The sequence below is a fragment of the Salmo salar genome, chromosome ssa11 (genome assembly GCF_905237065.1).
Source record: "Salmo salar chromosome ssa11, Ssal_v3.1, whole genome shotgun sequence".
NCBI classification, from domain to species: Eukaryota; Metazoa; Chordata; class Actinopteri; order Salmoniformes; family Salmonidae; genus Salmo; species Salmo salar.
The window spans coordinates 76539468-76565862 of NC_059452.1; the positions used below are offsets into that span (position 1 = coordinate 76539468).

Below are 26395 nucleotides of genomic sequence, written 5' to 3' on the forward strand. Positions count from 1 at the left end.
TATATTATCTAAATACAGGCTTTCTCTGCTGCTGATGTTGAGAAACATTTATCATTTTATAAAATACTGACATGTAGTGAATCTGTGATGTGGTGACACTGGTAATATGTCTACAATCTTTCAAATCTAGTCATATGGATCAACAGTTAGGTCTTGAAGATATAAGGCATTGACACATTTTTACATAGATACTGGAGATTTTATTTAGCATTTTTTTTGTACAAACAGAGGCTGCAAATGCCTTCCAAACATGTATTGTCCTCAGAATACAGTATCCCTTTTACAGCTCCAAAACAAAACGTATGTTTACCAGAAGAAAATAAATCTAATTTGAAAAAGAGAAAAATGTCAATTGTTTCAGTGGATGGCCAGCAAGTCCCATTTTAGCATACAGTTAACTAGAAAACATGGAATAAATCTAACATATTCCCAAGAAGAAAGAGTAATACATGAATTATGATAAACTATTGCCAGGCTCATGTCACCTTACAAGTACTGAAATAATACTCATTCTACATACAGTATGCATACACTGAAATGCTAAAGTCATACATAGAGTAATATATTCCATATTTTTAGACTTTAAAATCCATTCCACATATTTAGAATAACAATGTATCTTATGTTGCCATATATTACTTTTTCATGAAAGAAGGGAAGCGACTAGCCCTATGAAGAAAATGATGTATCACACTGACAATCAATAACCAAGTTCTCTTTCAGTTGAAGCCCAGTTGTTCAACTGTTTCATCCTAAATGTATTGGCCACACTTTGATGAACACCACAATAAATAAACCTAAGAATCCAATGTAAGCACTGTCTCTAGCATGATGCAGTATGTATTGTACAACCATAAGACGAGGTTAGAGAGACAACTAACCCATAGACACTCAAAGAACCTTCATCTTTTCTTTGCAAAGGTTTTCTACAAACAGAAAATGTCCTAACGCATCACAGTGGGCAGTCTGGAGTTAAAAACAAAAGTAACTGAAAGTGCAAGCCCATCCAAAGTAGGTTATGTTCTGGATTAGTGACATGTTGATACATACATACATACATACACATACAGTAGCAACAGTTAGGACAACAGGTGGTTACAGACTGTTTGGCTGTTATTGGAAAACAAACAAAGGACATCTTACAAATGAACGATACACAGCATAGAGCCTTGAGCGATATGATCTAGACATAAGTCATATAACTGACAGTGATTTTTGAAAGTGTCCTCCTACAAGTATAGATACCACTTAGTTACTACTAATATCATTTCCATCAGATGACTCTGTAAATACAGTAGACTTCATTTTACACAGAACTGGAACAGAAAAGCTGAAAATGAGATATTTTGTTATTGTAGACAGAGCTAAGGCAGAGTGAGGGTTATTGACTAAGCATTTGTCTATTGTCAGTATCGTATTTATTCCAAAAATGAATTGGACTCAGTTTGGTATCATAATATTCAGACGAGATCTCCAACACAGGCTAGTACCATGAATGGAGATACCAAACTCTACGGTCATGTATTGGTCTCAAAATATGTGCCAGAATGACATATCGGTTTTCTCAAAAGGCAAGGGAGACTAAAGCACCCAGTAAGTCTCCTAACAGCAATTCCAATGACATATTGAAACCCACGGCATACATCCTGAATAAAAGCTATAGCGTGGAGGCACAATGGAGCAGAACAGTGCACATTCAGCACTAATTATGTAGATCAAAGCGATCCAAATGAACGGTCAATGCACTGCCTTTCTCTCTCGTAGCTAATGGCTTCCTCCATGTAGTTACACGTGTGTGGGATATGTGAGGATACATTAGGCCAGAAATGTGTTGTTAAAAATGATGACTATGGCTATTAACCGGAACTGAGTTACTTGATATGTTAACATATGGTTAAGTCAGGATTTGAAACATGTCTTAATTCCCTTTTTTATACAGTAAATAATTATCCCATAAATTCATTCACTCACGCACGCATGTGTGGGCATGAATGCTTGCATACACAACCACACACTCACAAATGGCAGATTTTACACTACCTACTGTACTGACTACAGTCAAAACTGCCAGAAATGTCTCCGCTAACGTCAAAATGTAGGAGTCCTTCATGAAATCTCGGTAGCGTAGAGAGTAGTACAGTCTCTGAGTTAGTAAACTAAACACGTTTCTTGTTAACAATTTGTCAGCCAGCATGAAACATTATAACCTATTTTAAGCTTCTTTATCAGAACCAAAACACATCCTGCGGCCCAAAATGACAACAACAAGTACAGTGAGCTCAAAGTATTGGGACAGTGGCAATTTTTGTTGTTGTTTTGGCTCTGTAATCCAGCACTTTGGATTTGTAATGATACAATTACTATGAAGTTAAAGTGCAGACTGTCAGCTTTAATTTGAGGATATTTTCATCCATATCGGCTGAACCGTTTAGTAATTACAGGACATTTTGTAGAAATGAATGGTATATAATGTATTGTGTATTGTGTCATTTTGGAGTCACCTTTATTGTAAATAAGAATAGAATATGTTTCTAAACACTTCTAAATTAATGTGGATGCTTTTAATTCAGAACTATCCGTAATCATGGTAGCATCCACATTAATGTAGAAGTGTTTAGAAACATATTCTATTCTTATTTACAATAAAAGTGACTCCAAAATGACACAATACATTATTTACCATTAATTTCTATTGGTCACAAAATAATCTGAAACAACCAAAGCAAACAGCAAATGGATCCAACACGTTTTGAGTCACACGCTTGATCTAGTTTGTGTGCAATGAATATGGAACTAAATATATACTTAACTTTTGACTACTTTAATACACATAAGTGAATTTGTCCCAATATTTTTGTCCCCTAAAATGGGTGGACTATATACAAACAGTGCAATCATTTCTATAAGGTTCACCTTATATGGATAAAAATACCCTCAAATCAATGCTGACAGTCTGTACTTTAACCTCATGCTCATTGTATCATTTCAAATCTAAAGTGCTGGAGTACAGATCCATAACAAAAACAAATGTGTCGCTGTCCCAAAACTTTCGGAACTCACTATAGATGACAACACAGTGAAGACAATAAATGTAGTCAAACATGCCTGCATGTTAAATCAAGGTACTGAAATTAAAACCATACTAATATAATCTTCTCTTTTTTCTTTCTGAACAAAATATTGTAAGAGCATTTTCTTTTCCCTTTTGTGGGTTACTAGCAGGCAGACCATGGGGGACGGGACGGTTTAAGACAGCTGTCCAAACACCCACAAAAATATTGGTGAAAATAGGATAGGTCACCTTCATTGAAAAGAGGATAAACAAGTATTCTTTCATAAAAGCAACAGAATGGTCCACTTTAGACCAAAATGTAGAGCGCCTGCAAATCAAAACAACCAATTTGAAATAGGCGAAATACCTTCATTTACATGAGAATTACTTTTACAAGACCACAGAGACAGTTGACGAGAGGAAACACGTTATTGTATGTACTGTATACTACTAAATGTATTGTTTTGTTTACTACTTCAGTAACACAGCGAGATTTCAGGGTCGGTGGTGGTGGACTGGGACACTCCTTGGGAAGGTTACCCAACGGACGAAGAGAGGCTGTGACATTTCCACAGCAGCATTCAAAATCATAGAGGGAGTGTTACCTTCATGATGGAAAAATGGCTAACAATAGGCTGGACAAAACTGCAGTTATTCCCACAACAAGGCTACATCCTGATTACATAGGCAGGATATGATCTCCCATCACCCCAGGACTCAAGGCTGAAACCTGTACCACTTTTTTCATCAAATCAGAAGAAACAGATGTCGTATCTACCCCCCACCCCCAAAATAAATTATGCTCATATCAATGATTATTACACTGTTAAAATAAGTCAAATACAAAAATTACAGCTTTACGATTATGTAAATAATGTATCTGTAAATACAATTGTGTTTAAAAAAAAATGCCAAACAACAGATTCTTTTTTGCTAGATCTCCTATGACATCTCCAGACCAACGATATGAACGCAGACAAAATCCTATGTTAGAAAATATATTGCTTCCTGGATATTTAAAATAAGGACTACTTGAGACACAAACAACACAACTAGATAGAATTGCTTTATGGTCCAAACTGTTGGCAGTCCTATTATAATCTATAGAAAGATCATCTGTTTCTGTCAACTGTTCCCTTTCTTGCAGTCTCTCTGTGTTTGTCCAAGGCTTGTTTACCTTGTATACACTATCTGTGTGTGTGTGAGTTTTGGATTCCTGGGACAACTGTGTGGTGATCCTGGCAGCTCTGGATGTTCCTATCAGAACCTCTTCAGAGAACCCAGATGTTTCCTTTTCAACATAGCCCTATTAAGCATTGTGGTCCTAATGTATCATGTGTAAAACATACGGATTGAATCTCTTCTGCAGTAGATTAAGAAATAACTCAACGTTTGAGATGGCTAAACAAAACGCCGTGCAGGCTCTTACCTTCATAATTGTCCAAAACAAATATACTGTGTATGTGATGTCCATCACAATCTGGCCATTTCTGAAGAGGCATACAGTACACGACGAAAACAATAAAAACATTGAATTTCTGCTTTGCCTGTATAAGTCTTCAAACTAAATCGAGAAGAACTGAGAATGACCTTCCACAACAATAACTTAAAGTGGAGAAGCCCAAAAGTGTGATGAGAAATCACAGAATCTGTCAGAAGTTACACAATAGCTCTTTCTCTGCTTACCAAGCAGGAGCGATACCAAAACAAATGAAATAACCCGGGACACCCTTTTCCCCTACATGCTTATCAGTATCAAATTGAAGTGTTTAATTAATTGGTGGTTACAGCAGGCATGTCCAGCAGTGGCATTCATTCCAGACACCGTACACAAGCTGTGGAGCTTCGACATGAGAGCGAAGAGACAGAGGAGAATATGTTGCGTCAGAGAGGCACAGAGAGTCACACTGGCTATTGGGTGTGATGTAATAATGCATTATCATCATCCGATGTGCGGTACAACAGGAGGATTGGTGTCGACCGCTTGTTCTCGGAGGGGGTGGTGGCGCCCTCTGCAGGATATGGCCAGAATCAGCGGCGAAGAAATCTCCTGCTGCAGTCCAGTCCAGCTAGGGCCATTCTCACTCTCAGTAGCCTTCCCAAATGGACATACTGTACTGTAGACTCGGTTTGAGTCTCTATCTCACCCTCTCTCTCCCTGTGGAACCCTCTACACTTCGGTGGAGAAGAGGATGCTCTGACGCTTACTGTCCGGCGTAGGGATGGTCTCCAGCTGGAGGAAGTACAGCAACACCTGGACCTGAGGGGACAGACCGACAGTGAGAGGGACGATAATACCAAAGAAGAGGGAGACAGAGAGAGGGAGAGAGAGAGAGAGCGAGAGAGAGAGACTATATCACCTACCTGTGACATGACCTCCAGGGACCAGCTGTCTCCCATGCTGATAGGCTGCGTGGGATTGGTGGGGATCTTGCTGTCCTTCTCTGCAGGCCGCAGCAGGGTGGGGCCAAACACTGTGGCCAGGTTGTGGAGGGACATCTTGTTGATGCTCTCCTTGTCAGCCACCCTGGGGAGCGGGGAGAGACACACCACGTGAAAGGACATAACAATCCCTCTGTTACTCAAACAAATAAGGAGTTTAGCATCTGCTTGTTTGCTTGGGATCGGCATGTCTCTAAATGCCTGTGTTTGTCTAAGTGTAGCTCTATGTCTGTGTGTCTGTCTGTGTGTCTGTCTGTGTGTACCTCTTCAAGTGATCCAGCAGGAAGAGGAATGTAACCAGGTTGGGTTCTGGCAGCGACAACAGTAGATTCAGCATGCAGCTCTCTTTGGCAACGCTGTCAGACAGGGCTGCAGAAAGAGAGACCGACATTCACACATTAACCTGAGTGCTGAGTTATACCATGATAATATGATAATGGTAGAAGTGGCTGTTGGCCCGGTCAAAGGCACGTGACTAACCAATGCCTCCTGCGAAGTTGGGGTACAGGTCATCGGTGAAGAGGGGTTCTGGCAGCTCTCTGAAGTACAGCTTCAGAGTCCCGGCGATGGCGTTCACATCCATCTCACTCATCATCACAGACACGTCTTTGTTGTCTGTGGGCAAGACGGCAGAGCTCAGGAAGACAGACAGAACGTGTAGCCATGGCAACAGCGGAGCGGGAGACGGATAGCCGCTGTCTTTTCTGCCATTCACTAAAATCACACGGCACCTCAGTTCGTTGGCAGATAGACACTGGCCGAGGACACAGCATGCTCCCCAAAGCAAGCTGTATACGTCGTAATCAGAGAAATCACCACACACATACGTACTCACGCAAATGCACCGACACACAAGCTCACGCGCACAAAATGCTCACACTAGCACACCCACACATGGGAATTAGTAAGCCTAAATGAAGAAAGAAAACGGGGTTAAGCACAAACTCTTTTAGTCTTTTTTGTTGTTGTTGCAAAACCAGAAAATGTACCCATGATTCCCAAAAACGGAGCAGCATAATCAGAAGTTCACCTAGGGGAAACAGCAGGGTAGGACACATGGATTGTATAGTAGTCAGTCCAACAGACTTGAATTTACAAGGGAGTGCACAGAGAGGCTAGTCTGGAACCAGACTTATGGCTACATTCATTGTTCTATCTCGCTTCACGTATCAAGGTTGGTTCCACCAAGCTACAGAACGTCCACAGAGAGTATGCTGTATGCTATACTGTAGCCTATTCTCACATCCAGGGCTCCACTGAGAGGGAGAGTCAGGGGAAAGAAAGGTGTTGGTACTCACTGGTGTCGAAGGCAGCCTTCAGGGCCTGGATGTCTGTAGCCACCCCTGAGACCCGGTAGATGCCCACTTCCTCCATCCCCCTCCGCTCAATCTCCTCCAGACACTGTCTGACGATGTAGGGAACCTTGGAGTGCTCCCGTCTGGCATGGGGAAACACACAATTAAGGAATGGCATACCAGAGGGCATGGGGATACATACACAATGACACACACACACACACACACACACACACACACACACACACACACACACACACACACACACACACACACACACACACACACACACACACACACAAAGAGTTTTTCTGTTGGATGCATAGGTTGCACACAAATTGCATCTTTAACTGTGTTAGTATCCAAAAATGTGTGTGCAGTTATTAAAACAATAACAACATACAGCACCAGTCAAAAGTTTGGACACACCTACTCATTCCAGGGTTTTTATTTATTTGGACTATTTTCTACATTGTAGAATAATAGTGAAGACATCAAAACTATGAAATAACACATGTCGAATCATGTAGTAACCAAAGAAAGTGTTAAACAAATCAAAATATATTTTACATTTGAGATTCTTCAAAGTAGCCACCCTTTGCCTTGATGACAGCTTCATGAGGTAGTCACCTGGAATGCATTTCAATAAATAGGTGTGCCTTGTTAAAAGTTAATGCATTTGAGCCGATCAGTTGTGTTGTGACAAGGTAGGGGTGGTATACAGAATATAGCCCTATTTGGTAAAAGACCAAGTCCATATTATTGCAAAAACAGCTCAAATAAGCAAAGAGAAATTAGAGTCCATCATTACTCTAAGGCATGAAGGTCAGTTAATACGGAACATTTCAAGAACTTTGAAAGTTTCTTCAAGTGCAGTCGCAAAAACCATCAAGCGCTATGATGAAACTGGCTCTCATGAGGACCACCACAGGAAAGGAAGACCCAGAGTTACCTCTGCTGCAGAGGATAAATTCATTAGAATTACCAGCCTCAGATTGCAGCCCAAATAAATGCTTCACAGAGTTCAAGTAACAGACACATCTCAACATCAACTGTTCAGACAGAGGAGACAATGTGAATCAGGCCTTCATGGTCGAATTGCTGCAAAGAAACCAATACTAAAGGACACCAATAATAAGAAGAGACTTGCTTGGGCCAAGAAACATGAGCAATGGACATTAGACCGGTGGAAATCTGTCCTTTGGTCTGATGAGTCCAAATTAGTGATTTTTGGTTCCAACCGCCATGTCTTTGTGAGACGATGAGTAGGTGAACGGATGATCTCCGCATGTGTGGTTCCCACTGTGAAGCATGGAGGAGGTGGTGTGATGGTGTGGGGGTGCTTTGCTGGTGACACTGTCTGTGATTTATTTTGAATTCAAGGCACACTTAACCAGCATGGCTACCACAGCATTCTGCAGCGATACGCCATCCCATCTGGTTTGTTTTTCAACAGGACAATGACCCAACACACCTCCAGGCTGTGTAAGGGCTATCAAGAAGGAGAGTGATGGAGTGCTGAATCAGATGACCTGGCCTCCACAATCACCTGACCTCAACCAAATTGAGATGGTTTAGGATGAGTTGTACCGCAAAGTGAAGGAAAAGCAGCCAACAAGTGCTCAGCATATGTGGGAACTCCTTCAGTACTGTTGGAAAAGCATTCCAGGTGAAACTGGTTGAGAGAATGCCAAGAGTGTGCAAAGCTGTCATCAAGGCAAAGAAAGGGTGGCTACTCTGAAGAATCTAAAATCTAAACTATATTTGGATTTGTTTAACACTTTTCTTGGTTACTACATGATTCCATATGTGTTATTTCATAGTTTTGATGTCTTCACTATTATTCTACAATGTAGGAAAGAGTAAAAAATAAATAAAAACCCTTGAATGAGTAGGTGTGTCCAAACATTTGACTGGTACTGTATATTCCCACTGACAATAACGTGTGTACTGTACTGTACTGTACTGCTGGCTCTCGCTGCATTGTTGTAGGCTGTGAACCCAAACACATCAGCTGTGTACTTTATCACGTTCATTAATTATTATGGATACAAAATGCACAATAACCACTGTGTGTTTTGTTGTGGGTTCATGTACTACAAATGTGCAGGTTGAGCTGGCAGGCAGCTCTGTGTGACTATGTAGTTGTTCTAAGGTCCAGTAGTGATGGTGGTGGCGCTCTGTTGGTGTTATTGGGGGCCTGTTGTCGCCTTAATTGGTTCTGCTGTTAAACCTTATTAGTCCGCTCGTTACCAGCAATCCAATTAGCGTCACTCACCAACATTGGCCATAAGCCTGGCCTCAACCAGAGACGGAAGAGGAAGCGAGATATCCCACTCCCTAATTGTTTCTGTTTCAATGGAAGTCAATGAACTAAGTAGACCAGACCCAGCTGCTATCGCATTGGTGTCTATGGGAGAGCCACTCCCTTAAGTAGACAGGAACTGGCCATTTTTTTCAATGGTAAACAGCCTGAGTGAACTATCTTTCTTTATACACTATCTTTGCCTCAACTGTCCCTTACTGTTTAACAACATATTGCACTCTATCTGAACGTCCCTTCACCCCTTCTTTCATGGTCCCTATTTACCCCTCTCTTTATTCTCTGTTGACAACCTCAGAGCAATGTCCACAAGGAGAAATGCAAGTAGGAAATTCGTTTTTTTTCATCTATGGGAGACTGTGTGAGTTGACATCTTGTCAATAACATTTACCTTCCCTAAAATTACAGAGTCTCTCTTTTGACCAGGTCAACAGTAGTACACTGTATAAGGAGGAGGTGCCATTTGGGACGCAGACAGAGACCGCGCTAATCAGTGGCTTGACAGAAGCTTGCCAGCTGTACACCAGAAACAATGTTTGTGTTCTCTTAGTAGACTAAAGGAGGAGGGGAACGGGTCAGTTCCTGAGCAGGGTTTGTACCTGGGGGAGTGAGTGAGTAGTGACACGGGAATGTAGTTTGGATTATCTGGGATGAGAGGCTTACGATCTCAACATGGGGTCCTGTCCATCTGTCCCCCCCCACCCCCCACCACCACCCTACCCCCCACCACCACCCTATCTACTCCCTCCTCCTTTCCTCAGAGAGATTCTCTGGCTCTGAGATTAGGCTGTGACATTCACTTTGGGTCACTTGCGTTCACCAGCTGTCTTACGGCAGGCTTTCTCCACGGTTACTGTATAGATGGTCAGGGAGTGGGTTCCAGGGCATATTTATATGAGGGGACCATTGAACTCACTTGGTCACCGTGGAGATCTTGATTCCGAACACGCCCATGGGTTTCCGTGACGGCATCCTCTTCAGACTAAACTCCCGGCTGGTGAACTTCATAGAGAGCTTCACCTCGATCTGGAGCCGAGAGAGACGGATGAAATGACAGTCTAAACCCGTTTACACTGACAAGAGATGGCTAAGTAAGACAAGAAACACACATTTAAAGGATCACATGACATGGCACAAACACAGACTCATCCTTTTAACGGGGCTGACACACTCACCCCGTTCATGGGGATAAGCGTCCTCTGCCAGTCTTTGCCTTGGAGTGCCTGCGGATCCAGCTGGATGGAGCAAAGCCAGAATAAAATCCTTGGTTAGTACACCAATACACACAGACACCAATACACACAGACACCAATACACACAGACACCAATACACAGACACCAATACACACAGACACTAATACACACAGACACCAAGACTCATAAACACCAAGACTCATAAACAAGACCTTTAGGCTGACGTCTTCCCTAGGACTGAATACACCAATTGTTAATAATTTTCTTCACACAGTGACGTTATAACGTGTTACCAAGTGCAACCTCAGGTTTCAGTTGGTCAGCAAATCTGGCCCCTATCCCCTCCTGCATTAGTCAGCTAACTGTCCTCCTGTCCACTCTGGACAAGCCGAGAAACAGATCCTGCCATCTGGACTGAGTTCAGCCGGGCACACCGTACCACACCACACCAAACCGTACCACACCACACCGTACCACACCACACAACACCGTACCACACCACACCGTACCACACCACACCACACCGTACCACACCGTACCACACCACACCACACCGTACCACACCACACCACACCGTACCACACCGCACCGTACCACACCACACAACACCGTACCACACCGTACCACACCACACCACACCGTACCACACCACACCGTACCACACCACACCGTACCACACCGTACCACACCACACCGTACCACACCACACCACACCGTACCACACCACACCACACCGTACCACACCACACCACACCGTACCACACCACACCACACCGTACCACACCACACCGTACCACACCACACCACACCGTACCACACCGTACCACACCGTACCACACCACACCACACCGTACCACACCACACCGTACCACACCACACAACACCGTACCACACCACACCGTACCACACCACACCACACCGTACCACACCGTACCACACCACACCACACCGTACCACACCACACCGTACCACACCACACCGTACCACACCGTACCACACCACACCGCACCACACCACACCGTACCACACCACACCACACCGTACCACACCGTACCACACCACATCGTACCACACCGTACCACACCGTACCACACCGTACCACACCGCACCGTACCACACCGTACCACACCACACCGTACCACACCGTACCACACCACACCACACCGTACCACACCACACCACACCGCACCACACCGCACCACACCGTACCACACCACACCACACCGTACCACACCGTACCACACCACACCGTACCACACCGTACCACACCACACGTACCACACCGTACCACACCGCACCGTACCACACCGCACCGCACCGTACCACACCGTACCACACCACACCGTACCACACCGTACCACACCGTACCACACCACACCGTACCACACCGTACCACACCACACCACACCGTACCACACCACACCACACCGTTCCGTACCACACCGTACCACACCACACCGTACTACACCACACCCACAGTCCATCGTGTACCTTTCTCCCTCATCCCCATCTTGGCTAAGCTTCGTCTGGTCATGTGCAGGTCTGTATCATGTTCCCAGCACTTAATTGAATCATTTTAATCTCCTGGGCCAGTACAGTAACACTACACCGGTAGGGTACAGAGAAGGTCCCTCACTAGGTCCGTATCAGTTCAACAGAGGAAAATACGCACGATCACATCAAAAAAAGTCAAAGGACAAGGAATCCTCGCCTGTACGGGGTTGAGCCAAAGGCGATCAGCATGTCACTGCGCAAACTTAAAGTACGGCTAACATGGGCTGTCTGTCGCTGGAATGTGGACAACAGAAGCAAACACACACACAGTTGCCCGTTCCCCTCCCCGTACATGGTTTGTTTCTGTCAAACCATCGGACATAAGTCATCGTACAGTGAGGGGGGGGGGGGGGGGGGGGTTACTGTGCCTCAGCTAAAGTACCTTCTCATACACACAGGTGTGGATTTGCATTTCAGGACGACAAGCCCCTCCCTCTGCGCCTCTCTGTCTCTTCCCCTCTGTTCTCCATTGCCTCCACCTTTTCCCCCTCCTCCTCTCCTCTATCAGTAACAGCTAACCCCTCTGTCTGAGTTAGCATTAGTGTACGATGTAAAATTCACCATCCCCCCCCTAATGGACCCCAGCCCAGCCATGGGTAACCCCACAAACTCTCCACTGGGACTGGGTGTCCCCCCATCCCATTGGCCGCACCCAGGGCACCACATTCCCACCTCGCGTGTTTGGATGTAAAGTTGATCTGGATAGTGTGTATTGATGTGCATCCAGGGCTCCGTGTCAAAATAAAGGTTAAATGAAAACATGAATGAATAAATAAATCGTCTGTTGGGACTTTCATACTAAGCCGCTCAGCTTTGGCAACATGGCGTCCTGCTGTGTGTGTGTGTTTCTGTGTGAACCAGATATAAGCTGTGTATTATGAGACTACTGAGGAACACAGCACATAGATTTACATTTACATTTACATCATTTAGCAGACGCTCTTATCCAGAGCGACTTACAGTAGTGAATGCATACATTTCATACAATTTCATAATTTTTTTTAAAATTTTTTTCTGTGCTGGCCCCCCGTGGGATCAGAGGAGGAGAGAGCCCAGCGTTACACAAGCAAACACGTGTGGTGTGGGTGGTACAGACTGGGGTATGGGATGATTCTGTGTTGAACCACAATCGTCGTTGGCATGGCGATACTCGTCCCAGTTACCATGGCAACCACTAGAGAGAGCCGTATTTCCACATTTTTAGCTTTGTTTGTTTAACGAGCAAGCGACAAACCAGAGAGAAACTACCTGTGTTCAGGCATCATAACTCCCTCTGCTCTGGGGTATGGATTCCCCATAGGTACAGATCTAGGCTCAGCTACCTCCCCCATTCATCATTTTAACCATTAGTGGGGAAATTGCTAAACTGACCCAAGATCAGTGTTTAGGGTCAACTTCACCCTACAAGACTGCCCCAGGTCCGGTAAACAATTGTTTGTTATTGGACACCACTGAATACTGAACGGTTCTCTCTCTCTCTCTCACACACACACACACACACACACACACACAGACACACACACACACACACACACACACACACACACACACACACACACACACACACACACACACACACACACACACACACACACACACACAGCTGGCCAAGTGGGGGAGGGGAACAGTAAACCCCTCAGGAGTAGACCAGATCAAAGCAGAGGCCCCATGGCTCTGAAACACTAACCAAGGCTACCTGCCTTTCCTTGAAACAAAACGGGCTATGTACACAAAGCCCATACCAGAGGGCCCCCTATTCAGCACTCCATCCCTCAAAACCCACAAGCAAAAAAAACATGTGTGTACACACACATTTACAATTGAAAGTGAGAGAGCCTCAGCGGGAGAGACAGGGTTACCAGGTCAGGTTGAACACATGAATTATGGACCCTGATTCAAACAGGGTCAGGATGGGTTACTGACACTTTACCCTCTAAGATACGTCTCTATTAAATTCATCTAAAACACATCTAGTCACTGTAGACAGTCTATCCTACTACTCACATAATAAACTAATTCATTAAGCGAATCAGCAGAGCACTCAGCAGTGTCCTGTCCACATCTAGGACATTCAGACAACAATCTCACCACACTGGCATAACCATAACATTATCTGGCTATGTCGCCATGGTGACGTTACAGCGTTACGTTGACTCAGAGACGTACCGGGATCTGTCCTTTGCCGATGATGCGGTCGGTGCTGTCTCCGTCCTCTTTGATCTGCTTGGTCTTATTGTAGCTCTTCTCATAACACAGCAGCCTCAGGGTCTGAGAGCCCTCCAGGTCTATCTCAAACTCCTGGAGTACAGAGAGAGAGAGAGAGAGAGAGAGAAAGAGAGGGAAGAGAGAGGAGAGAGAGAGAAAGAGAGGGGAGAGAGAGAAAGTGTCACGCCCTGATCTGTTTCACCTGTCTTTGTGCTTGTCTCCACCCACTCCAAGTGTCGCCCATCTTCCCCATTATCCCCTGTGTATTTATACCTGTGTCCTCTGTTTGTCTGTTGCCAGTTCATTTTGTTTCGTCAAGCCTACCAGCGTTTTTCCCTCTGTTCCTGTCTCTTGATTGTTCCTGTTTTTCCCAGTTTTGACCTTTTCTGCCCGCCCTGACCCTGAGTCTGCCTGCCGTCCTGTACCTTTGCTCCTATTCTGGATTATCGACCCCTGCCTGCCTTGACCTGTCGTTTGCCTGCCCCTGTTGCTGTAATAAACATTGTTACTTTGATACAGTCTCCATTTGGGTCTTACCTGAAACGTGATAAAGAGTAGCGAGAGAGAGAGAAAGAAAGAGTAGCAAGAGATCGAGAGAGAGAGAAAACGAGCGAGCGAGAGAGGAAGAGATCGAGAGAGAGAGAAAACGAGCGAGCAAGAGAGGAAGAGAGCGAGAGAGAGAGAAAACGAGCGAGCGAGAGAGGAAGAGAGCGAGAGAAAACGAGCGAGCGAGAGAGGAAGAGAGCGAGAGAAAACGAGCAAGCGAGAGAGGAAGAGAGAGAGAGAAAACGAGCGAGCGAGAGAGGAAGAGAGCGAGAGAAAACGCCACCAAAACCACATAGTCTAAAGAGGCGTTACGGTCATTTCTCAAAGGACCAATGTAAAGAATTAGGGGTTTCAGGACAGGTGAAGATGAGGCCCACCTAATGTGGGGCTCTGATAAGGGGGCAGGCAGAAGCAGAGATAAAGTTTTTCTTTACATTGGTAGTTAAGTATTTGGCATGAAAAAGTCTCTTCCAAAGTCTCTTCCAAGAGATACCCTATAGTGTTGGTCTGTATACGTTAGCAGTTAAATGCTGTAGATGTAAACGCATTGTGAACAGCAGAATGGACCGCTGATGGAGATCCCCGTTAACTACGTAAAACAACACCCTGCATATGGTTTCCACATGGTTCAGGCAGCAACGCATTCCGTGAACATTTCCACAGACACGAGTCATCGGCAGAAGCTCTGCATTAGCGAACACTATTTCCACTCTACTGAGCAAATGAATGAAGCAGCAGTTCCTTGAGCCTGATGGAACATTCCTGCTGCAGATGAACACATTCGCTGATTGTGTCTCAAAGCTGTCGTGCGCGTTCTCATTGCTCGTGACGCACAAGCACTTTGTGTTTGCGGTGTTCAGCTCTGTCTGTGTCTGTGTGTGTGTGTGTCTGTGTCTGTGTCTGTGTGTGTGTGTGTGTGTGTGTGTGTGCATCTGCTCCAGTTGGGCTCTCTGCTGTTACCTCCTCCTCCTTACTGAAGAGGCCATACAGGCTTTCTCATTAAGACACAACACCAGATGTCATGGCCTTGGTAGTAAAAAATGCTGTACTCTGCATATGTCGGGTAATAACTGTAGAAGTTCCTACCTCGTTCCATTTGGGCTCTGTGGTGTACCGGTACACCCGCGTCTTGGCTTTGTTCGCAAAGTAGCCAAAGGAGTCCACCTCTAACGTGCAGTACAGATCTGAGAGGAGAAGAGGAGACACAGTCACAGTTAGATTCCACCTAAAGACTAGCACTAGACTCTATGACGATACCCCACAGAATGAAATAGAACACATTGGCATCCTAGGGACATTAATCAATGTGAGCTCTCTAAATCAACTGTCATCAAAGTTACGCCTACTAATGTCGCTGAGAACAATGTAATAACACATGAAATATATGTTGAGCATATGTTTAAACCTCTGTGCCATCAGTAACCTCCATCAAATTCTATGAGGTTTACCAGAAGCGGGGTGTTTAATGTTTATGCCTGTGCTACAGAACAGCGGTAGCTCCAGTAAGCTTAGAGTAAGGGCTGTCGTCCCAAATGGCACCCTATTCCCTATAGAGCCCTATGGGCCCTGGTCAAAAGTAGTGCCCTATGAAGGGAATAGGGTGCCATTTGGAACGCAACCTAGGGCCTTTGTTATTACTCCTGTACACTATGTCCGGTATGAAGGCCCGAGGAGGAGGAGGGACACTCACTCAGGCTCTGTTTGAGGCCCGAGGCAGAGTGGACGATTACATTCAGGAATCCATGGAGGCCAGGCGATTCATCCTCTGGAAAAACACACGGGTAAGAGAGATGAAGGTTCACATTGGAATGGGAAATGAAACCATAAAGAACCCCAAATAACTCTATTCTCTTTACTCTAGACACTAAACTAAAAAGAGACCAAACACTTCAAAACTGCAAACTGTTATAACGTCTGTTTTGTTCCTATGTGGAGAACGTTTCAGTTGATGCATCTGGCAGAAAACCTCAGAGCAGAACATTGAGGAACATCTGGTACCTTGACCTTCTTTGTTAATGGTGAGTGGGATGTGGTGGACAGTCTGCAGCTTCACACAGGAGTTGGTCAACATCTGTAGCTCCATGGAGGTCAGGGAGAAGCTCTTGAAGCCTGGGAGAGGGCCCACACAACCACAGGGTCAAGGGTCAGGGGTCAGTCCCCCACACAGTACAGTATGGGAGGTAACGCTGCATGTGAGCAAATATTAGTGGTTTCAATGCATCAAGAAAGTCTACACCCCATGGAATACAGGTCACACTGTTGTCCATCTTCTTCATCTAATCTTAATCACATCCATTGCTTACAGAGTGATATTGACGAGCAAGTTCAGTAACAGTCCAATGCTGAGGGACACCTACATTTCTTCTGCTGTTCCCGGATCGTCTCCTTCCACTCGGCCCGCTCGTAGTCTGATGACATCAGGAACGTGTAACCCTGAAACACAGCACACACTTAGATACGATACACTTACATACAGCCTGTCAAAGATGATGATGTGGTTGACGATAATGATGAAGAGGGATGATGGTGATGATCCTTTGTTGTTGATGATGATAACGAGGAAGACAGGGCTCACCTTGCCGTTCCTGTTGTGTACTCGGAGGGCCATACTGGGGGAGGTGAGCAGCAGAAGAGACTCCTGCTCCGACAGCTTCTTCCTCAACCTTTCAATCACCTTTGACCCTTTGTTGGCTCTCTGGAGGTCACACATTTGCAAAAAACCTGTCAACTACATTTTTACTGATTAGTGTGTGTCTGTGTGTGTGTGCGCATGTGCGTGTGTGTGTGTGTGAGAGAGCGCATGTGTGTGTGTGTGTGTGAGAGCGCGCATGTGTGTGTGTGTGTGTGTGAGAGCGCGCATGTGTGTGTGTGTGTGTGTGTGTGTGTGTGTGTGTGTGTGTGTGTGTGTGTGTGTGTGTGTGTGTGTGTGTGTGTGCGCGCATTAACACTGTATGTGAAATACCTTCTCTCTCTGGATCTCACTCTTGATGTGAGAGATCTTGACCTTCATGGCGTCCAGCTCCTCGTCAGGCACCTGGGGGATGTGCAGAGGCTCTGACTCATCTGCGTTCTGGAAGGTCAGGTCTGACAGAGGGATGTACCACTTGGAATCATACTGCTGACTCTTCCTGCCGAGAGGAAGGGGCAAAGAAAGAGAGAGAGAGAGGAGGGGGGGAGAGGAGGGAGAGATGGAGATATGAAATCCTAGGCGTCCTGTGATAGATGTCCTGGAATATGTTAGAAGAACAGGGGGAAAAAATAGTGAAATATAGACAGAAAGATGGGAAGTCTATTTTACCCTCCGATCTGTTTCTTGAGCTTGGCGCAGAGCAGCAGGTCGGTGAAGAGGAAAACATGGCGGAGCTTCCTGGCTCCCTCCACCAGCTCCACCATGAAGCTGTCCTTCAGCAGCTGGCGGTTCTACACAATCACACAACCAGCCATCAACAGTCAGCAGAACAAATCTATACATCAGCTAATCAATCAACATCCTCAACGTCCTCATCTGCATTGACTGGGATACTGTGTGGCCTGTTATGCCACCATGAACCAGAAGGGGGCAGTGATGTTTTTCCACACAGCTGTATAGTGACAGCTCTGGGTATAAAATGAAAGAGCATCAGGACAGGGCCAACGTCAGAACAGTGTTCTATATGACGCCCTTGTCTAACCTCATGAAGCACTATAGGGGGTACATTTGTGAACAGGAACAGGAAGTCTACAGCACGTGAGGTGGGTATTCTAAGTAAAGCATACTGCGTTCAAACATAATATAAGTCAGAGGCATGACTACGTATCATATCCCCAGAGCTAAAACACATAACTATTTGACAGATTTACTGCACTCCCTACAATGAATGGTCATATAATGCGAGACCTGAAGGGTAGAAGTACACAAGCAACCCCCCCCTCCCCCTCCTTCGTCTCCCCCCTCTCAACCCCTCTCCCTTCAGGCAAGGCACCAGCGATCCCCCAGCCTCACATCACCGTGGCAGCAGGGCCTGCGAAGCATGATGTCACAGCCAGCCCCAGCCAATCGTAGCCCCCCCCCCACTCTCCCGCAGGTTGACGTGTATTGTCATGGGTCTTGCCCAGGATGCAGAACTGAGCGGTTTCCACTAGATAGGCCAGCTACAACACTGGTTATATTTTTAAAATGAATGAAAACAAAAGCGTGCTTTTTGCTTTTAATTTAGGGTTAGGCATTAGGGTTAGCAGTGTGGTTAAGGTTAGGTTTAAACTCAGAATGACTTTGTGGCTGTGCCAGCTAGTGACCACTCTGCAGAGCTGCCTCCAGAACATGAGTCATCCCAATAAATGCCAACGTGCCCCCCAGCCCCCCCGTGGGCGCCTCTCCTGAACGCTCAGTCATTACCACTGACATAACAACGGTGAGGAGAATATGCTTCTGTGTCTGTGAGTCATCCACGCTCACACACAACTAACAGGGTCTCCCCTGGCAAAATGCAGGGGCGTTACTGTACCATTCAGTATGTGTAGACCATAGTGATCCTATTAAATTATTATTATATGATATATATATATATATATATATATATATATATATATAGGTACTTGCTGCATTTACAACTTGTCTAAGTTCTATCTGTCATCAACTGATTTCAGCCTAGCTTTTCCTGCGTTTGACTGGAATGTTGGCATATTGGCAGTTCATTTGAAAAATGTATGGAATCGTTCGTCTAAAACTGTCTGGCTAGCTAGCTAACAAAAATGCAGTGCAGATAAACTCTTCAAATTCATTAGTTGACACAATATCTTATGACAGCACTGGCTCCCTGACCAAAAATGGCGGACCTTTATCCCCTTGTAAGAAGGTTCATGTCCATTCTAGTACTCCAAATTCTATGATGTGGACCCTCTTAAAATGTATGTCACACAATGGCTCAGATCCAGAAAGCCCCACATCACACAGGCACCACAGAGGCACGCTAGGACACCTGCTCTGTGCAGCCTTCAGCCTGATTGACATGCAGTGTGATATCCCTGCCAAGGAGATGAGACGCTGCTAATTTACTAATTCCCAATGGCAGCTCTAATTATTCATTAGATAGATAATGAAGGCAGCCATGATGGTCTGTGATAGATAACTTCCTCACTGGCTGAGAGAGAGAGAGGGTGAGGTCGGAGAGGGATAGAGAGAGAGAGAGAGAGAGAGAGAGAGAGAGAGAGAGAGAGAGAGTCAGGCTTCAGAGGCCACCAGGCTCATTTGCATTTTAATTAAGCATCTTCTTTTTGGCCCCCACCCCTCTACACCCTCTATCTGGCTGGGCAGGGCCCCTGGGTGACACTTGTGCTGCTCTCCTCCTGCACGCCTCCACTGAACAAAGCACAACAGGTTACAATCTACTGCATGACACTACTGTGTGATGGTGGAGGGGCGGCAGGGAGCCTAGTGGTTTAGAGCGTTGGGCCAGTAACCGAAAGGTCAGGTTGCTGGTTTGAATCCCAGAGCCGACTAGGTGAAAAATCTGCTGATGAGCCCTTGAGCAAGGCACTTAACCCTAATTGCTCCTGTAAGTCGCTCTGGATAAGAACGTCTGCTAAATGACTCAAATGTAAATGTAGAATGTAGAAAGGCCCCTCTCTCTCCAACACCAACCCTATAGGTACAGTACACCTCTCCACCGGGACAATATCAGACAACGGTCATCCTTACCATTAGTTAGTTTAGTCAGTACAACTACATTTCCTTATCAGACTCTCAACGGAAATACTTTCACATCATGTTTCTATGAACCTGTCAACATTTTTTACATTTACATGTGACTTTGGACCCTCTTAAAGGGAATGTCACACAATGGCTGAGTGGCTCAGATCCAGACAGCAACCCATTTAAACCTATGGTCGTACCGCTAACCTAGCCCCAACTCCTTCAGCACACTGGAGGTTCTCTAGCCCTGCTCCAGATGACTGTCATCACAACCTCTTCTCTCAGACCACAACACTTCTACTATATCTGGTTATCAGTCGACACAGTTCCTTAACCACGGTTACACGCTGACACTCAAGTCAGGACCAGCTGAGAGCCGGTCCAAAAGCCGAGCTAACCACAGGACCACTGCTATTCAGTCCTCAACAGCTTTCAGAGAGTGTTGGACCGATGCACTGGAAGCGTCGTCGATTTAGTGTTCTAGCCAATGATAGTAGTTCATTGTGTATAAGATACTAGGAATAGATTGTCCACCGTCTATGCGTTATCCAGACCGAAAAGAGAAATAGGCAAAAGAACATTTCAATTTAGAGCAATAAAGAAATGGAATACATTTAAATAAGCAAACCAGAAACCTTTCAATATATACATTTAAACGTTACTTTAAAACAATTTAAATATAATACATAGAAATGTTGTGGGACTATAGTAGATGAAGAATCAATATTTTTTAGATTGAGTATTTTTTGGGTTATTATGTTAGTATATTGTGTATGTTTGTAATAGTGTGTTATATGTGAAAATGTGTTCGTATTATAAATTGTATTTTAATGTTTAAGGACTCTTGGAAGATTAGTCCAAATGGGGACTAAAAGAGATCCAAATCAAATCAAATCAAATCTACTGAGTAGCCAATGATAGTGATTCATTGTGTATCAGAGGCTCAGATAGCAACAACAAACATGCTGAAATGGCACCATGTAATTAGGTCCTCGAAGCCTCAATGAACTGTAGTGACTGAACATTCCTGTCAGGCTGGAGATATCCCAAGTCGACTGTGTCCGAGTCCTCAATGGCACCCCAATTCCTTACATAGTGCACAACCTCATGGGCCCTGGTCAAAAGTAGTGCACTAGATAGGGAACAGGGTGCCATTTGGGACACATGCTATATTTGTGTATATCTTAACATAGTGGGGTTAAAACACACACACACACATATTCTCTCACGCTAGCTGGTAAAGCACAATATAACAGGGCCCACTGATTCCATGCACTCCGTCCATGTATCCATGATCAATATTTGATGATCAGTGTGGTCTGGGCAGACAGAGCTGCGAATGGGGCCTATGAGGATAAGGGGGTGGGGGGGGGCTAACGTTGGGGTGCAGAAATGACATCCCATGTGCATAGGGAGGTGCCTCAACATGAATAATGAATCTGTACTCCCCAGTCAGCGATAAGAGGCTGGATATGGGGCATTATGAACGCCGGTGTCACGCCAGCTGTCAATCAAATGACATCCATTAATGTGCAACTCCAACCCGGGTGGTTTCTAGGGGGGAAGATGTTGGGGTTTGAGGGATGGAGATCCAGCAGAGAGCAAACACTGGGGTTCCTTACAGGCATGTGCAGAGGACTTTCTATTATTGCCATATTTGGGCATATATTGCGTTTCACACCATATTAGGTCATCCCATACGGCCCCCTCTTCAGTGGAATCACTACAGTTCGTTATGAGGGCAGGGCAAGGTTCAGTCTACCAGTGTTGGGTTACTGGTCAATGATGTAATACCATACCCTCACCATAAACCTAGAATAACAGAACAGTCACAATGGCCCAGAGCCAAAAAAGATAAAGCTCTGCTTTGGTCTAATTGCTTAAGAACATTCAACAACACAGAGATACAGCTGAGCCTCTATTCATAAAGCTGATCTAGGATCAGGTCCCCACCTGTCCATGTAATCTTATTCATTATGACCTAACAGGAAAAACTGCTCCTAGATCAGCACTGCTCCTCACCTCTCCCTTCTTGACGGTCATGGACTGGCGTCTGGGCGTGGTCTCCTCGTTGATGCTGGACAAAAAGTTCTGGGAGATGCGGAGCGCGTCCTGGAGCAGGGGGTGGTCCGGGTGGCTGGAGGGCGTGTGCTTGAGCAAGTCCTGCAGAGTGAAAAGGCACACATTTTACATTTACATTTTAGTCATTTAGCAGACGCTCTTATCCAGATTGCATTTTATAGATTTTTTTTTTGTGTTTTTTTTTTGTTTTGTACTGGCCCCCCGTGGGAACCGAACCCACAACCCTGGCGTTGCAAACACCATGCTCTACCAACTGAGCCACAGGGAAGAGCAGACCCACCCAGAGACACAGAGTTACAGTGTCTACCAGCAGAGCCTATGTTACAGTATTGGGATTGGCAGTTAAAACCAAGACAGCATTTAAAATCATGTGGTGTGAGGTTCAGAGAGTTACCGGTACATAAAAATGAGCAGGAAAAAACAAAAAGGCAAACTGCGTGCTTTGCTGCTGCCCTGTACTCACATGCAGAACCAGGGTGCTTCGAGTCACTCTGTCCACTGGCTTGTACAGGAGAGCTTTAAGAGAGACAGGAGAGACAGCAGCATGAATTACATTACAACCACTCCACCTAAGTCAGAGCAATATGACATGACCCCAGTCAAATACTGCAAGTGCTGTTTCCACTAGATATGCCAAAAGAAATGTGCACTAGCCTGTGGCAGTGATTTCATGGGTTGTATTCATTAGTGCACAGCGTATCGAAACGTTCTGCACCGTACCAAAACGCTTTGCAACAGGTAGGTCCTTCCTCGTTTCGGCCTACTTTCTTACTGTACGTTCCTGGTGAATACTAGCCTCGCTAGCCAGCCTGAACACACCCATGTTCAGTAATGCTGTGGGCTACTTACTCTCCAGAGAGTTCTTGGCTGACTGGTCCTTCAAGTCCTTGGTGCTCCTCACCTTGAGGTTCTGTAGGGACACAGAATGAGTGAACAGTGGACAACATTACACAGGGGAAAATCCTGAAACTAATCAACACGCTTGACACATGTACAACCATTCTGGTGCTGGTAAATAATAATTGTAGCCTGGCCCTCGGCTTGGTCAGAAATAAGGCACTATAAATGGAATAGAGTGCCATTCAGAATGCAGAGAGGCCTCCAGCACTGAGGACAGACACATACCTAATTCAGCTCATCCTGCACCCAATAAGCATTTTTTCCACTGTCACATTCAGATGGCAGAGAGACAATGCATCATACATATCTCAATAAGAACCCTGATTGTTTGATTCTCTCCCTCAAATCCAGGCACCATCCTCAATGTTCAGCTTTTGGCACAAGATTTTACGTAGCCGCGATCGTGGCTACACAAGTCCAAAACAAGCCCTCAAAAAACCCTGCTCGTCAAAGAGATCTTAGTCAAATTTTGACTTGATCGTTTAACTCACGGACTCCCGTAGTCTGTTAAGTAACGAAGCATTACACCAAGACTTACCCCAGCTTCGTACGTCGTTGATTAAACTGTTTCTCCCTAAACACGACAGCGCCACAGGCGTGTTGAGTTAGTGTCCTTGGCCTGGCATTATGCTCCACATCCTATCTGAGAGAGACGTTCTTCCACTAGCATGGCTGGGCCCTTCAGGCTAACTGTAAAGCTCAGTTTGGGGGGAGGATTAATGAATATATTAGCCTGTCATGCTTCATCTGCACATAGGTGAGATGGAGTGCATTTCCCTACTTCAGGGACTCTAACACTGGCCGCCGAAGGGCTCACAAAGCAACCAGAAACCCAACACAGAGTATAAACCACCACACCCTCTGCATTGTTCCACATCACGGCTGAACACGCAGCTCACACACACACACACTTCTCCCTTCTGGTTGGGTATAGCAATGGAGGCTGCTGATGGGAGGACGACTCATAATAATGGCTGGAACTGAGCAAATGGAATGACATCAAACACATGGAAACCATGTGTTTGATGTATTTGGTACCATTCCCCTGATACCGCTCCAGCCATTACCACGAGCGCGTCCTCCCCAATTAAGGTGTCACCAACCTCCTGTGATGTACAGTATTCAAATGTGTTCTAATGGCAATGATTGGGATATTAGGTGGGTGGTGGCGGTGAAAGGGTTTGTGGGTAAAACGAATAGCCTAAAGCTGTTGAGTGGTGCCTTTGATACCCCACTGTCCTCTTTACACCGGGTAGCTGTGAAATGTTCTCCCAAAGATTTCCCCCTGTGTGCTTAATGGCCCACTTTCACCCACTTTCAGTGTACAACGCTTCCTCTCAGTCGGTCTCTCTACGCAGCGAGGCAGAGTGACCCGGGGCTGGGCCACAAAGCCGCTTCCTAAGAACCGGGGAAAGAGCTACTTTCCTCTCAGGAAGAGAGAGCTTGAAGAGAAGCACAACATCGTTGTTCAAACCGTCCCTTTGAGTATGGAGATGGGCGGCTGAGCGTGTTGGTATACTTTCAGAGGAGGGATACTTCTTTCTTGCCACCCCCAAGTCATCATCTACCATCACCCCCATGTCCAAAACAAGAGTTGTACCCCCTGGCCACCAGAGTCAAGATGAAAGGACAAAACTCATCCCAGACCAGTAGTCATCAACCCTCCCTCCTCCCCCTCTACCTCCGTGCCAGTTCCCATTACCTCAGAAATTTCTGCGAACTGCGTGTTTGCCTGGCAGCACTTCTCCGCCGTCTCCACGGCAACCTCGTAGTTGTCCACAAATGCCCGGTACACTCCCAGCTGGCTGGCCTGTCAGACAAACAGGGAGAGAGAGGGGACAAAATACAGGTCACATTGAAACACAGTCACCACTTTCCATAACCCATATTTACCAAAGTAGGCCTTCTGTTTGTATTGCTGTTTTGGGGGGACAGAAGGATATGTTGGCATAATCACAACATGACAAATGACAGCTACAACCCCTGAGGGGTGAAGAAACAAAAACACAGACTTGGGGACACAGTTGGACAGACGGGGGCAGTGTCATCCTCGCCACAGCAAGCGCCAGCGTTTCTGCAGCACGCTCCTAGCCTACAGCTTTTGCCATGGTAGTGGAGTGGAGCAGTTTGACATTTATGGGAACGAGTCTTGTCCTTGAGGCAGAACTAAATGATTTCCGCTCGATTGGCCAGCTGCAAAGTCAAAATTGGCCATATTATAAAAATTCATAAAATCAAATATGTTCTTTTGGTCTTAATTTAAGGTTAGGGTTAGGCATTAGGGTTAGTAGTGTGGTTAAGGTTAGGGTTAGGCATTAGGGATAGCAGTGTGGTTAAGGTTAGGTTAAAAATCAGACTTGATGACTTTGTGGCTGTGCCAGCTAGTGACCACTCCACGGAGCTGCAGAACAATATTCGCGAGGAGAAACGCTAACCTGCTGGAGTGGAGGCCTGCGCTGGGATGAGTATTTAGCGTCTGTGGTAACGGTTGCTGTAAAAGCACATTTGGAAATCTCATTCAGCCGTCCTAACTCCTTGAAACCCCGCCCGCCCAGTGACACTATTCATCTCCCTCGCGCTCAACAGCCCAATCTATTCTCCAGAATAGAAGCGTGAGAGCAGGGGATAAAGAGGAGAGCACAGGATGTAGAGAACGGGCGTCCACATTCAAGTCAATGATGGCATAATGGGTGGACTATAGGAGCAAAGCAGGAAGTAAAAGCAGGAAATAAAAGCAGGAAGTAAAAGCAGGAAGTACAAGCAGGAAGTAAAAGTAGGAAGTAAAAGCAGGAAGTAAAAGCAGGAAGTAAAAGCAGGAAGACTACTCATCAATCTGCGCTGTAATTAGTTGAATCAACTCAACTGACATCACAAAAAATACATTCCATTGCATGAGCCACATAAGATAGCATCATTTGACATTCTACATTACCGTGAAAATGATTGCGTCACAATACCAGGCAGCCATTGCGAGCGTACCAATGTGTTTACCAGTCAAATTGCCAGTGTTAGAGGTTCCAAGCCTGTTCTACTTCTATGGGGTAGAGTGTGTGAGCTCATCCCAATTCCCTCACATGCACATTATCCCCCTGGTGCGACCCCTGACCTCTACAGCATTTCATGTCCACTGC

The 26395-nt window shown here is 45.5% G+C and overlaps 1 protein-coding gene across 1 annotated transcript in view; it reads right to left on the reverse strand.

Moving 5' to 3' along the window:
- Nucleotides 1–177: 177 nt before the first annotated feature.
- Nucleotides 178–26395, reverse strand: part of LOC106563116 (breakpoint cluster region protein) — a 134710-nt gene continuing 108492 nt past the window's right edge. The window contains 19 exon segments of the mRNA XM_045689934.1: nt 178–5312; nt 5417–5579; nt 5758–5863; nt 5975–6109; nt 6793–6932; nt 10029–10138; nt 10288–10347; nt 14027–14158; nt 15698–15795; nt 16302–16376; nt 16610–16720; nt 16969–17044; nt 17187–17306; nt 17574–17739; nt 17910–18031; nt 22305–22445; nt 22828–22880; nt 23214–23274; nt 24967–25074. Of these exon segments, the coding sequence (XP_045545890.1) occupies nt 5223–5312; nt 5417–5579; nt 5758–5863; nt 5975–6109; nt 6793–6932; nt 10029–10138; nt 10288–10347; nt 14027–14158; nt 15698–15795; nt 16302–16376; nt 16610–16720; nt 16969–17044; nt 17187–17306; nt 17574–17739; nt 17910–18031; nt 22305–22445; nt 22828–22880; nt 23214–23274; nt 24967–25074 (2067 nt within the window). The 3' untranslated portion in view covers nt 178–5222.